We start from the raw sequence: 11,415 nt of genomic DNA on the forward strand, positions 1-11,415 counted from the left end.
GCCCAGGGGGGCCTGAATCATTTCTAACCCGGGCCTGGGCTGCATCCTACGCGGGCCGAGTTCGAGAACGTGGGCCTGGGCTGCCTCCTGTTGTTATTTACGGGCCTGTTCCTAGCCTTCTCTTCTTCCTTCTTCCTCCTCCCTCCCTCCCCCCGCGTTGTTTGCCGCGCCGCCGCAGTTGCTCCAACGAATGGCGCCGCCGCTCCTCTTCTACGATCTCAGCCTCCTCCCATCCTCCTCCTCGTCCATTGGCGGTGGCGGCGATGACAGCTCAAACCCCTCCTCCTCCCGCCTCCAACTCTTAGCCGCCACGGCCCGCGCTCTCGAGCTCGGTTACGCCGCCGTCGCTCTCGACCGCACCCACCGCGGCCTCCTCGCCGACTCCCACCGCTGCCGTACCGACCTTTTCCCGCCACTCTCCTCTCTCCCGCTCCCGCCCCCCGCCGCTCTCCATCGCCGCCACCTCGCCTCCCCCGCCTCCGAGCCCTTCCGCCAGTACACCCGCATCACCCTCTCCCTCGACTCCGCTGCCGCCGCCGCTTCCGCCCTCGCGCCCTCCGCCGCCCGCCTCCTCCGCACCTACGACCTCGTCGCGGCCCGCCCCCTCACTCAGGCCGCGTTCGACCATCTCTGCCAGACTCCCCTCTCAGCTCAGCATCTTGATCTCATCTCCATCGACTTCTCCTCCCACAGTAAGCTGCCCTTCCGCATCAAGCTCCCCATGCTAAAGCTTGCGCTGCAAAAGGGGCTGCATTTTGAGATTGCCTACTCCCCACTCATTTCTACTGACATCAATGCCAAGAGAAACCTCCTAGCTGAAGTCAAGGTCAATCAGTATTGTTTTTCCGAACACTTTGCAACCATATACAGCACTTGTACTTACATAATAATGCATTCTACTAATTTTCAGCTCCTGGTGGACTGGACTAAAGGAAAGAATCTCATCATCTCAAGCGCTGCTCATACTGCTTCCCAGATCAGAGGGCCCTATGATGTCATCAATCTATCTGCCTATTTGCTTGGCCTTCCCATCAACCGAGCAAAAGCTGCTATCTCCACAAACTGCAGGTCACTTCTCCATTTGCCAATCACCTTATTTCAGAAAGCATGATAGCTTGTTGCATGCATAACTTACTGATTCGGTTAGTTTCGGCTTGAATAGTATTGTATTTCAGTAACCCCTTTGCAAAGGAGCATCTTGTAGTGTTGGTAAATATTTAGCAGCCTTTTGTTTTATTTAGTTTCAGATTTCTGATTGCAACCTGCAACCAGCCGCTCTATCAATTTGTGTCACCTACTTTCTATTTAGTAAGGAAGCAAATGCTCCTTGAATTGCAATGTGATACTGTTTGCTCATCGCCAGGTCACTTGTTTTGAAGGCTATGAGGAAGAAACATTTCTACAAAGAAACAATCAGAGTCGACAGACTTTTACCAAATGAACAGTTGACTTCAACAAAATTCAAGCTCGTTGATTGGATTGCTGGGATTTCTGTATCATCTGAAGGAGGGCTAAATCAGCTGGAATCTTCTTCCAACTTTGATGAACGTCGTGGTTCACCCATATGTGGTGTAATGGAAGGGTCACACGAAGAACCTCACGATTTTGATGTGTCTGTATTTCCTAAACTGTCAGAACAGTCTGGTGACCATGAACAAATCCCATCCCAAACCCAAGAAGAGACATTACAAATTGACAGAACGGAAGTTCTATTAGATTGTGGCCAGTCTATCCTGCCTGCATCTTCATATTATCAAAATGCTGTTCTTGCAAAGACTGAAGACAGTAAAGTTGTTCCGAATCCTTTAATGCAGGCTGGTCCAGGTTCTTCTGTTAATCCAAAAGGCATAGTGAAGCATGTTGAATTTGTGCAGGATGCGATGGAAGTAGATGCAACAGAATCACGCAGGCTGAACCTCATTGTGGGTGACAATATTCCTTCAACTTCTGGTATTAGTGCCAAGTTATCATGCTCTGCTCTTATCCATGGTGTTGAGCTTTCTGGCACTAGTCTTGAGGATCAGGGCCCATGCCAGTCTAGTGAAATACTTGCTAATGATAAATCTTATACAAAATATCACACTGATTGCGCTGGTGGTGAGAGGGAAAAAACCGTAGTGGATCATGAAATTCCTTCTGGTTCTGTTGTTTGCCCTGAGGACAAGGATTTGGACCAGTCTGCTGGCATGCAGGTTGATGCTGAGACTTGCAGAGGTACTTCAGAACTAGTAGAGTGGCCCCCAAGTGGGATAGATGATGAGGCACCATTGGATCTTGCATTTTACTCGAGTCATAAATTACACAGTAATATAATTCAACGGGAAGTTATGGAGGGGAAAATAGAGCAAAGTATGGATGAAAACGTAGAACGAACTGCAGAAAATGAGACAGAATCCATTGACAAAAAAACAAGAACATCTGTTTCAATGGAACCTGCATTCCATGGTCAGGAAATCAGCTTAACTAGTTATAAAAGAAGCACTGATGCAAGTTGCGAAAGTGATGAGCTGAAAGAACAAAATTCCGAGGAAACAAATGCTTCTTTGGAGAAAAGCGTTGCTAAAACACATGAGCTACTACCAAAATTTTCTTATCCAAGTGGTAAGGTTGAGATGTCCACAATCAGATCAGGTAAGATATGATGTGCAAGTGTTAAGTACTTTATTTTTTGAATTTGCAAAACTTCCACTTATTTCTACTCTTTACTATTCAAAAATCTTTCAAGTAGTTACAGTTAATACTGTCTTTTTTGTGATGAACACTATTTCTTTTCTGTTAATTCATTTATGCTTCTATTAGTACCTAGTTCTGTGAGATGATACAATGGTTTTGCATTATCTTTCTTTCGTAAGGGAAAGGCAATTGGAAGGATATTTCTTGTTCGTCGTGTTCTTAACATATTCCAGTTTAGATCAAAGTGAGCTAAGTTTCTGTTGGGGATATTCGACTTGTTTTGTGAAAATGGTTTTATTTTGTAGAAACGAAAAATAAGTTGATTATCTATCTTCCAAACAAGTCTAAAGTTCTGTTGATTCTGCAGAAAAGCGAAGACGTAAACTAAGGCCATACCATCCAGCTTATCTTCCTTTCTTGGGCTTCCTTAGGTCTCTGCATTTCAAGCAGAAAATATGCAAGGTAAGAGGGTTGAATGGCTGATCAAACACACGTGAGGATTTATTTCACTTTTGACAGGAACGTGTTGTCACTTACCATCCCTGAATCATTATGTAACAATGGAAGGTTGAAGAATTTCCCAGTAAGAAATCTCAGTTTCACTTTTACCAGCAGTTGTATTGTATCTATGGAAAATAGAGACTTACCTGAAAGATGGGAAAACTTTCTTTTTGGTTCCTGCATTTGTGGTCTAGGTCTTTAACTTTTCTCAGTGCCACTACAAAGTACAGCTCTCAACTTTCATGTTTTGTGAAGGGAAACTCTCCTTTTGGATCCTACTTTCATGTTTAGTCAAACCATCCTTGCATAAATTAAGGTATATATTTGATCTGATCAGCGACTGATGAGGCTGGCAGTTCCACTTGGCCCACTATGATTAACACACAACCTCATGAAATCCGGTAAATGGTGTAGTAGATATGTTATAAGTTCGTCCATTAACTGAAAGGAAATATAGGTCAGAAAACAAATAAAAGTTGGTGTTTGCTTACTATTCTGCCAATGTCCAAGGTTATGGTAACAATCTGATCATTTAGTCCAGCGCGGTCCACCGTTGATGGTTGATTCGATCTCATCGGGCTGCCTCCACCGTCCTCATCGCCCTCTCCGGCGCATCTAGTCCAGCGCTGCCCTCTCCTCCTGCGCCGCCACCACCGCTGCCTTGAGCGCGAGCGTGTGGCTGCGGAGGATGCACGAGGGGACGCCAGGCTGCCGCGCCATGAAGTCGCCGCGTTCGGGCTGGGTCGCCGCGCTGCTTGCAGACGTTGTCGCGGGCGGCGCCCTCGTCGAGATCTATTGCCGGATGGGCCTCATCAAGGCCTCCTCATAGCACCTTGTCCGCCACGCCCCTCCATCGCGCCCCTTCACGGCTGTTGCTTGCGGGTTGCAACGGCGTGGGGGATTCGCCCCTCCCTAGTCGGCCCTCTCCTCCGCTCTGCCACTGCCATTGAGCGCGAGAGGAGAGGGCCGTGCAGCGAGAGCGGATGTGCAGCTCAGGCTGCACCTCGCCCCGTCCCTCCGCTCTGCTTCTCTATGTCCTTTGCCGACGAGAAGAGATAAGGTGATGGGTGGGGGCATCAAGCTAGGTGCGCTTAAGATTGTACCTGCGGTTCCTCTTGCTGCTGTTTTTCCCTCCCGATCAGAGATCGGGTTTGAGTTGCCCTGCTGTCACGTTGCTTCATCGTCGACACTCCTGAGGACGAGGTTGTCGTTGCGCCCTCTAGGCTGCAGCAGTAACGCTCATGATCAAGCCATCACCGCTGGTGTCACCGCCTTTTCAGGCGGTTCGCCACCCATGCTGCTGGTCCTCGTCACGCTGGCTCACAGTCTGAGTCCGTGCCTATTGCTGCACACTCGCGGACACCGCTGTCAATGTTGCTAAAGATGCATTTGCGCTCTTTAGTTGCACCATCTACCATCACAGTCGGCTCATCGTCCTGCTGAACCTGTCGGCAAGTTGCTGATTTTGTGTACTCATGTGCCTCTGTTGATGCTTCGGACCTGCGCCCTCCTTCACGGCTTCGACCACGTCCACCTCGACCTTGGCTACTTCGCTACTTCGGCACTAAGGAGCTATCATCTGCATGAGCTACCCATCAGTTTTCACTCCAATCGTAGCATTCGCACCAGTGTTCCGACTGTGGTGGGGGGTGTCTCCATTGTCCTTCGGTCTGTCCGTTCGTGTTGCTACCGCTACGACTGCGCTCTTTTATAGATAGACTATTGGAAGGAAACAGAAGTATAGAGAAAGTATAGTAAGGCTTTGTTTGCATTGCGGTGGCTTTTCAAAAGCACTCATTTGTTGATTTTGGATGCAGTGGTTAGTTCAGGGCATTATTTTGGGAGGTGCGACAGCAAAATCCTACTAGTATTGGTAAAAGAATCCTCTTTAATGAATTTGATTTCACAGCGCAGTACATAAACAACCATAAATTGGATGGTTCTAAATTTCTAACGATTTTGTGTGAAAAGGTTCTAGAGACCACAATTGTGATAAAAGGCATAACCCACCATTGCACATGTAGGAAAATGTACATGGCAGAATCAAAATCTTTTCTCCATATCATGCATCCCACCAGAATGAGAGGTCTTATCAGCTTTCATCTATGTGGTCTCCAGCTGAAGCTTATGACAGTTGAAAATCCTTCATCTATGTGGTCAAGCTTATGACGGGATAGTTGACCAGTTATTCTGAACTTCACATTGAATATGAATAGTGATTTACAATTTACACTAAGCATCCTATTTGAGTTAATTTAGGAGATTATGGATTTCTTTGGACTTGAATGCCAATTATTTGCATAGTTGCATGTCTATGTAGTCTTGTTAAGTTCTTCGTACACATCAACTAAACAATCATTGCATCGCCACTCAAGCTATAGTGGTGTGACTATTTTTATAGTTGACCTAGTAGAAGAAAAGGAAAATCTAGGAGAACTGCACACTATCCTATTAGTCCCTCTTGTTTTCATTCTTACATGAATGATGCACTGATGTGTTGCATGACAACGAGGCATTGCCTCAGTGAAATACTTTTTTTTTTCACCCATCTCTGTGCAGCGAAGCGCAAATTGTTTAACTTGTGTGTGGCTGTTTTGCCATCTTCAAATCGCTGCAGGTTGTGTCTAGAAGGAGGTCGTAGGTACTGTGGTGTACACAATAGAAGCAACTTGGCGCATGTCAAAGGCTAATGGATCAATGGTGCCCTTTGACTTTATCTTGTCGGTTGGCTAAGGCCACTTCAAGTCTTCAGGGCATCAGGCTATGTCAACGAGACACACATTTCTTGAGTGGGCTACTGTAGGGATTCACGAGAGGGTGTGGCCACAATAGGAGCAGGGAGTGCTGTGATTGGTTTAAGGACACTCCATTGATGTTACCAACCAATTGCCAACTGAAAACAGCGTCCTGGGTCTATAGCTGCATACTTGTGTCCAATAGTTGCTCGAAACAAGACTGATTCTTGTGGGGCTCAGTCTTGTTGTAGGCTGCATATTGTTCAAAGGGGGCATCATATCACCAAAAATCTTGGGAGATGTCACTTCTGATTTTGGAAGCTTATCATAGGAGCTAGTGCGCTGATGGACTTTGGAGGGACAGAGTCTTGTCAAGGGTTGCCTTTGCGTTTGTATAATCGCGATCATCATTCGGTGAGCTTCCTTTCTATGGTCTTTGTTGTTTCCAAATCTGGATGTCAATGAACAAACCGGATCGATTGCGTACCAATTGCCTTTGTGCCCTTGCATACCACATATTCACATTGCTGTGATTAGGAAATGATGAGGAATGTTAGAATCAGGCAACAAATATTTAATTTGGCATGCCAATTCCCCAGAACCTGGCTGGACCCAGACATCTAGTGCTAGTGAGTGGTAGGTCGTTTCCCTTTGTTGCGGTTGCGGTGTGGTCAATTGCAAGTTGAGCATTTGTACATGTGTGTCCTGGTGTACAACAGCACAGGGCATGTGGGGGTATCGATCGTGTGTAAGATTGATACCAAAAAGTAGGAGATATCGCCAACTTGTTCATGTCTCGTTGAATCGAATAGAATCATTTGTGGTCTTGGTGGCTGCTGCATACACTGAGTCGATCCATTCGTGCTGCTGCTGCATTACATGGAGAATTCCTGCCTGCAGCTAGTGTCCACCGGCAGGAAGGAAATTCAGTAAAGCTGCCGCGCGCATAAGGTTAGTGTATGCGCACCAGCTTACATCGGTTAGGTTGTGGCAGCAGTGCAAGGCCACACGGTTTGTTTGTTCCATCATCCTACCTCTACTCTACCTGATGATGCTCTGTGTTTGTTCAAGTCTCTATATATACATATATAAAACCCGAGAGGGAGCCAGGGAGGGCCTGCCTGTCACTAGCTGGTAGACACCAACAAGCACAAGCTGAATGCCCAGTGAAGTGAAGTGAGGTCGAGCTAGAGAGAATGTATCCGCAGCATCACTGGGGGCTAGCAGGCAGCCATGGTCATCATGAGGCCAACTGTGATTCCAATGCCATCCTCTCCTATCGACCAGACACCTTGCTTGCCAACCTTGCCGACGGAGGTGCGTCGTTCCTGCCATCGCCGCCGCCGTCGGGCTACATGCTCCCTCTCCCTCCCCTTGTACCCGGCCAGCTGCAGATGTCCCCGGCGTCGTCCGGCCTGGCCGCTGCAACGTCTCCGTTCCGCCGCGCCATGAGCACGGGAGACCTCCTCATCAGGGACAGGGACAGGGACGACAGGGAGGAAGAGCAACGGGTGGCGGCGGCGGCGGCGCCGGGGAGGTACAGCGCGGAGGAGCGGCGGGAGCGCATCGACAAGTACCGGAGCAAGCGCAACCAGCGCAACTTCCAAAAGAAGATCACGGTCTGCTACTAATGCTTTCTACTATATATGTTGCATTATATATATTGGTTTCAGTTAGCTGCTTCCCCTGACTTACAAATACCCATGCATGCAGTATGCTTGCCGGAAGACTCTTGCCGACAGCCGGCCCAGGGTGAAGGGCCGCTTCGCGCGCAACGCCGGCGATGGCACGGAGGCGGATCTCCAACCCGCCGCCGCAGCAGCAGCGCCGCCTCAGTCAGAGTCAGAGTCGGAGTGGTGGCCGGCAGCGCAGCATGAAGCCGGCATGGACCTAGACGAGGACATGCTTGCCGCTTATTACCTTGGCGTCTCCTCCATCAGCCTCTACTCCCCCTCGGCCTCTACTACTCTGCCTCACCATCACTACAGCTACCAGCCCTAGATCGACGCTTTGCAACGATTAATTACTTCTCATTAATTAAGTTCCTGATGGATGTGCCGATCTATCCATTGCTATGATGCTGTGATGCATAAAAAGATCATCTCAAATGGCTTAGCCTCGCTAGCGCCCGGACGTCCAGACGGAGTCAAATCTATCGGACGCTTACGGGCAGCACCCCCAATCTATGTGCTCTCTGTGCGCCTCCCTCCCATCTCACGATACACAGCGTGTGCTGCCCCCACGCGCAAAAAACCAGCAGCACTGCCGCGTAGGGCCACCAAGCGCTAGGCGTGCCTCCCGCATCACGCGCCCACACATGAGAGAGATAGAGGGAAAAAGATAGGTACATAAGACGCTAATCTTTGTATCGCAATACTAAAAAGAAAGGAACATCCGTAACATTGAAAAATAGTGTATGCAACATTAATTGGATACCGACTTTTGCAACATCGACTATGTGAATCAAAACTAGATCATCACACACAGTCACAATAGATTCAAGACAAAAAAAATGACCACAACACCACCTTATACCTCATGCGGAACTGCTCGAAAATAAAACCATGATATATAAAAAATCACCTACTGAAACATCTCAAATCACCTCATGCAACCCAAAAAATACAGGTTGCAACAACCAATACGAACTATTGCAACAACACCAAAATTGCATATATAAACATTGACATGTGCTCAAATTGGTACAATTATACAATTGCAATAACTCGAGTAAACATTTGCAACATCCAAATTCAATCCACCGCAACATCCAAATCGAAAAGGCACAGCGACATCTGTAACATCTAACAATTCCTACCTCAACAACATGATTTACGTTTTGCAACATGAGTATGAATTGCGTATGCAGAGGTGCGTGTGGTTCGATACCTCCTCTCGATGGTGGATGGCCGGGCACCGGCTCCTCATGCACGAGGTTGGTTCTGCTGGCCGAGGGTGATGGTGAGATCCAGCAAGCAACGGGCGGACAGCACCTTGCTCCACCCTCATATCGACGGAGCTATATCCACACCTACACAATTGACCAGTGCGCCACTGTGATGCAGGAGCCGGTGATCGGAGATCCTTAAGATGGTGGCACGAGGTGATAGCGACGCACAACAATCCTCAGCGTGCAGAGAGAGAGAGAGAGAAAGAGAGAGAAAGAGAGGTGCGAGACAATCAACTGAGGAGGATAATGCTTCAAGAAAATACATGGACAGGAACATGCCACGTTGTCGTTCGGAGGGAGGACGCGCATCCGGATGCCCGGGTCTTAGGCTCTTAGCATTAAGGTTATATATTTCCCACCCCTGTTATATAAACCACCTTACAATGTGTAGTCTAACGTGAAAAAACAAATAATCCTCTTTCTCACAATTTCTCTACCATGAAAATTGATTATATACCTTAAAAAGGAGGCGATTGTTATCCACCATAGATAAATAGCCACGATAGATAATCGATACATGTCAAAATTTGCCATGGTTATTGTAAGAAACTGTCCGAGACAAATGTTGTAGCTAATTTGTTTTTGAGGCACAAAAAAACTTCAAGAATTAGTGGAATGGGTACAAAAATACTAAAAAAAAATTGTAGACCGCACATGTCTACCCCATAAATCCTTTCAATCCTGGAAATAGCTCAGTTTAAGCCACCGTTACCCAAGGCGTCCCATAAACTAAACTTTCAATCTTGGAAATCAAATCCACCCAAATACACATGAGGGGCTGGAAGGACGATCGCAGCTGGAAAACTCGGCTGATCGCCCTTGTCTGAGGTACGCGGTGCTACAAATAGCACCATGTTTGGATGCTTCTCCGAGGCTAGCTGTTGACGACATAGAAGATTTCCCACACTAGTATCTACAGGACTTGATGCTAGGATGACTGGAGTCATAGAGCTTGTCAGGTTTCCAAATCCAGGTGCCTATCTTATTTAGATATACTTCATGTTCTACGGCATGCAGCCTCTGGCTTTAGATCTAATTGAATGAGCCAATGTTTCTAAATCACAATGCAAGGTTGAGGGAGGGGAAGCGGCGCATAATATACAACCGTCGCTTATGGCGACACATGTGATGAGCAAATAGAGTATACTAGCGCACATTGAAACTGACATTTTTATTTTTCCTTGTCTTGCAAGTGCAACAAGACTATAGTCAAGTCATTGCTTACGCTTTATGCAGTGACCGACATTCCTACGTACCTCCATGCCTCTATATGCTTCTGCAAAGCTTTGCATCTTGTAGTTGGTCCTCCATGAACTGCTAGAGAAACAATCGTATCATCCGTGGCGGGTATAAATGAGCCGGTACGATAAGTCGTTCGTGCTGAGAGAACCCTCAAGTGTGCTAACTATCCCGGCTCAGCTAACTAAGGTCGGCTCAGGCACTAGGTGGACCGAGAAAGTCTCTGGATGTTTTGGACTAACTTGAACCAAACCGGTCAGACCAGTTTGGCAAACCAGTTTGGGGCTTCAGAGGGTCTAACGGCTAGTTTTTGAAACCAAATCGATCAGACCGGTCTGGGAACCAGTCTGACCGGTTCAGGCAGTTGTAACAACTAGTTTTTGTTGTGTGGGGGTATTTAGACCCCTTGGCCCCCTCCTTAGTGGACTGCTGGTTCTGCACTCATTTATGACCATCTAGTGAACAGAGAAGCTCTCCTCAACCTCTCTTTGTGAGACTTGAGTGATTCTTATAAAATCTTTGAGTTGGGTTGAGAGAGTGATTGTGTGTGAGCATTTTGTGAACAGTGAAGAGCAATCAATAGCTTGAGCACTTGTGGTTCACATCAAGAAAGCTTGTGAAGCATTTGTTACTATTGGAGGTTTGCCTCCTAGATGGCTAGGCACTGGTGGAAAACTCACCTTTAGTCCCAGTTGGATAGGCTCAAATCTCTTTAAAAGCCATCTAGGATAAATTTTTCGAGATAAAGGGGGGTCTTTTGTCTAGTTGGTGTTACTAAACGGGACTAAAAAAATTTCAAAAAAAAATAAAAAAAAACCCACGCCCGCCCGCCGACCGCTCGCCTGCTCGGCCTCCGCCCACGCCCGTCCCCCACTCCGCCTCCATCTTCCTGCGCCCGGCCGCCACCGGCCTGGCCTCCTCTCGCACCCGTCCCCCGCTCCGCCTCGCCTCCCCCCACGTTGGCCTCCGCCTCTGCCTCCCCCGCGCGCCGCCCGTCCCACTCCGCCGACACCGCTCCGCTCCGCGCCGCCAGCCCGCCTGTCCGCCCACGCGCTGCCGCCCGCCCTCACCCCGCTACTGCTCCTAAATGCTAGTGAGGGGCGAGCAGAGGGGGAAGGGAAGGGGCAGTAGGGGGAGGGGCGGCCACCAGCGCCGAAGGGAGAGGATTAGGAGGTGGAAGGAGAGGAGGAGGAGGAGGAGGAGGAGGAAGAAGAAAGGGAGAGAAGCAAAAGAAAGACTTAGTGCGTGGAGAAGAAAGTGTGTGCCGGGAGAAGATAAGGAGGGGGGCGTAGGGAAGGATGTTTTATCCCGGTTGGA

At 48.1% G+C, this 11,415-nt stretch overlaps 2 protein-coding genes across 2 annotated transcripts; both read left to right on the forward strand.

Moving 5' to 3' along the window:
• Window positions 1–26: 26 nt before the first annotated feature.
• On the forward strand, window positions 27–3,452 carry LOC101783073. The gene is made up of 4 exons (XM_022828882.1): window positions 27–826; window positions 911–1,068; window positions 1,364–2,631; window positions 3,041–3,452. The coding sequence occupies exons 1-4, from the start codon at window positions 191–193 to the stop codon at window positions 3,154–3,156; spliced, it is 2,178 nt and encodes a 725-aa protein (XP_022684617.1). The 5' UTR covers window positions 27–190; the 3' UTR covers window positions 3,157–3,452.
• Window positions 3,453–6,693: 3,241 nt separating this feature from the next.
• On the forward strand, window positions 6,694–7,968 carry LOC111258259 (two-component response regulator-like APRR5). The gene is made up of 2 exons (XM_022829351.1): window positions 6,694–7,528; window positions 7,623–7,968. The coding sequence occupies exons 1-2, from the start codon at window positions 7,106–7,108 to the stop codon at window positions 7,908–7,910; spliced, it is 711 nt and encodes a 236-aa protein (XP_022685086.1). The 5' UTR covers window positions 6,694–7,105; the 3' UTR covers window positions 7,911–7,968.
• The last annotated feature ends 3,447 nt before the right edge of the window (window positions 7,969–11,415 follow it).

This window comes from Setaria italica, chromosome VIII, assembly GCF_000263155.2.
Source record: "Setaria italica strain Yugu1 chromosome VIII, Setaria_italica_v2.0, whole genome shotgun sequence".
In the NCBI taxonomy this organism is placed as follows: Eukaryota; Viridiplantae; Streptophyta; class Magnoliopsida; order Poales; family Poaceae; genus Setaria; species Setaria italica.

Coding starts and splice junctions, on each gene's coding strand:
- LOC101783073 (XM_022828882.1), top strand. CDS start 191: ATGGCGCCGCCGCTCCTCTTCTACGATCTCAGCCTCCTCCCATCCTCC. Junction 1,069..1,363: donor GCTATCTCCACAAACTGCAG/GTCACTTCTCCA, acceptor GCTCATCGCCAG/GTCACTTGTTTTGAAGGCTA. Junction 2,632..3,040: donor GATGTCCACAATCAGATCAG/GTAAGATATGAT, acceptor TTGATTCTGCAG/AAAAGCGAAGACGTAAACTA.
- LOC111258259 (XM_022829351.1), top strand. CDS start 7,106: ATGTATCCGCAGCATCACTGGGGGCTAGCAGGCAGCCATGGTCATCAT. Junction 7,529..7,622: donor ACTTCCAAAAGAAGATCACG/GTCTGCTACTAA, acceptor CCATGCATGCAG/TATGCTTGCCGGAAGACTCT.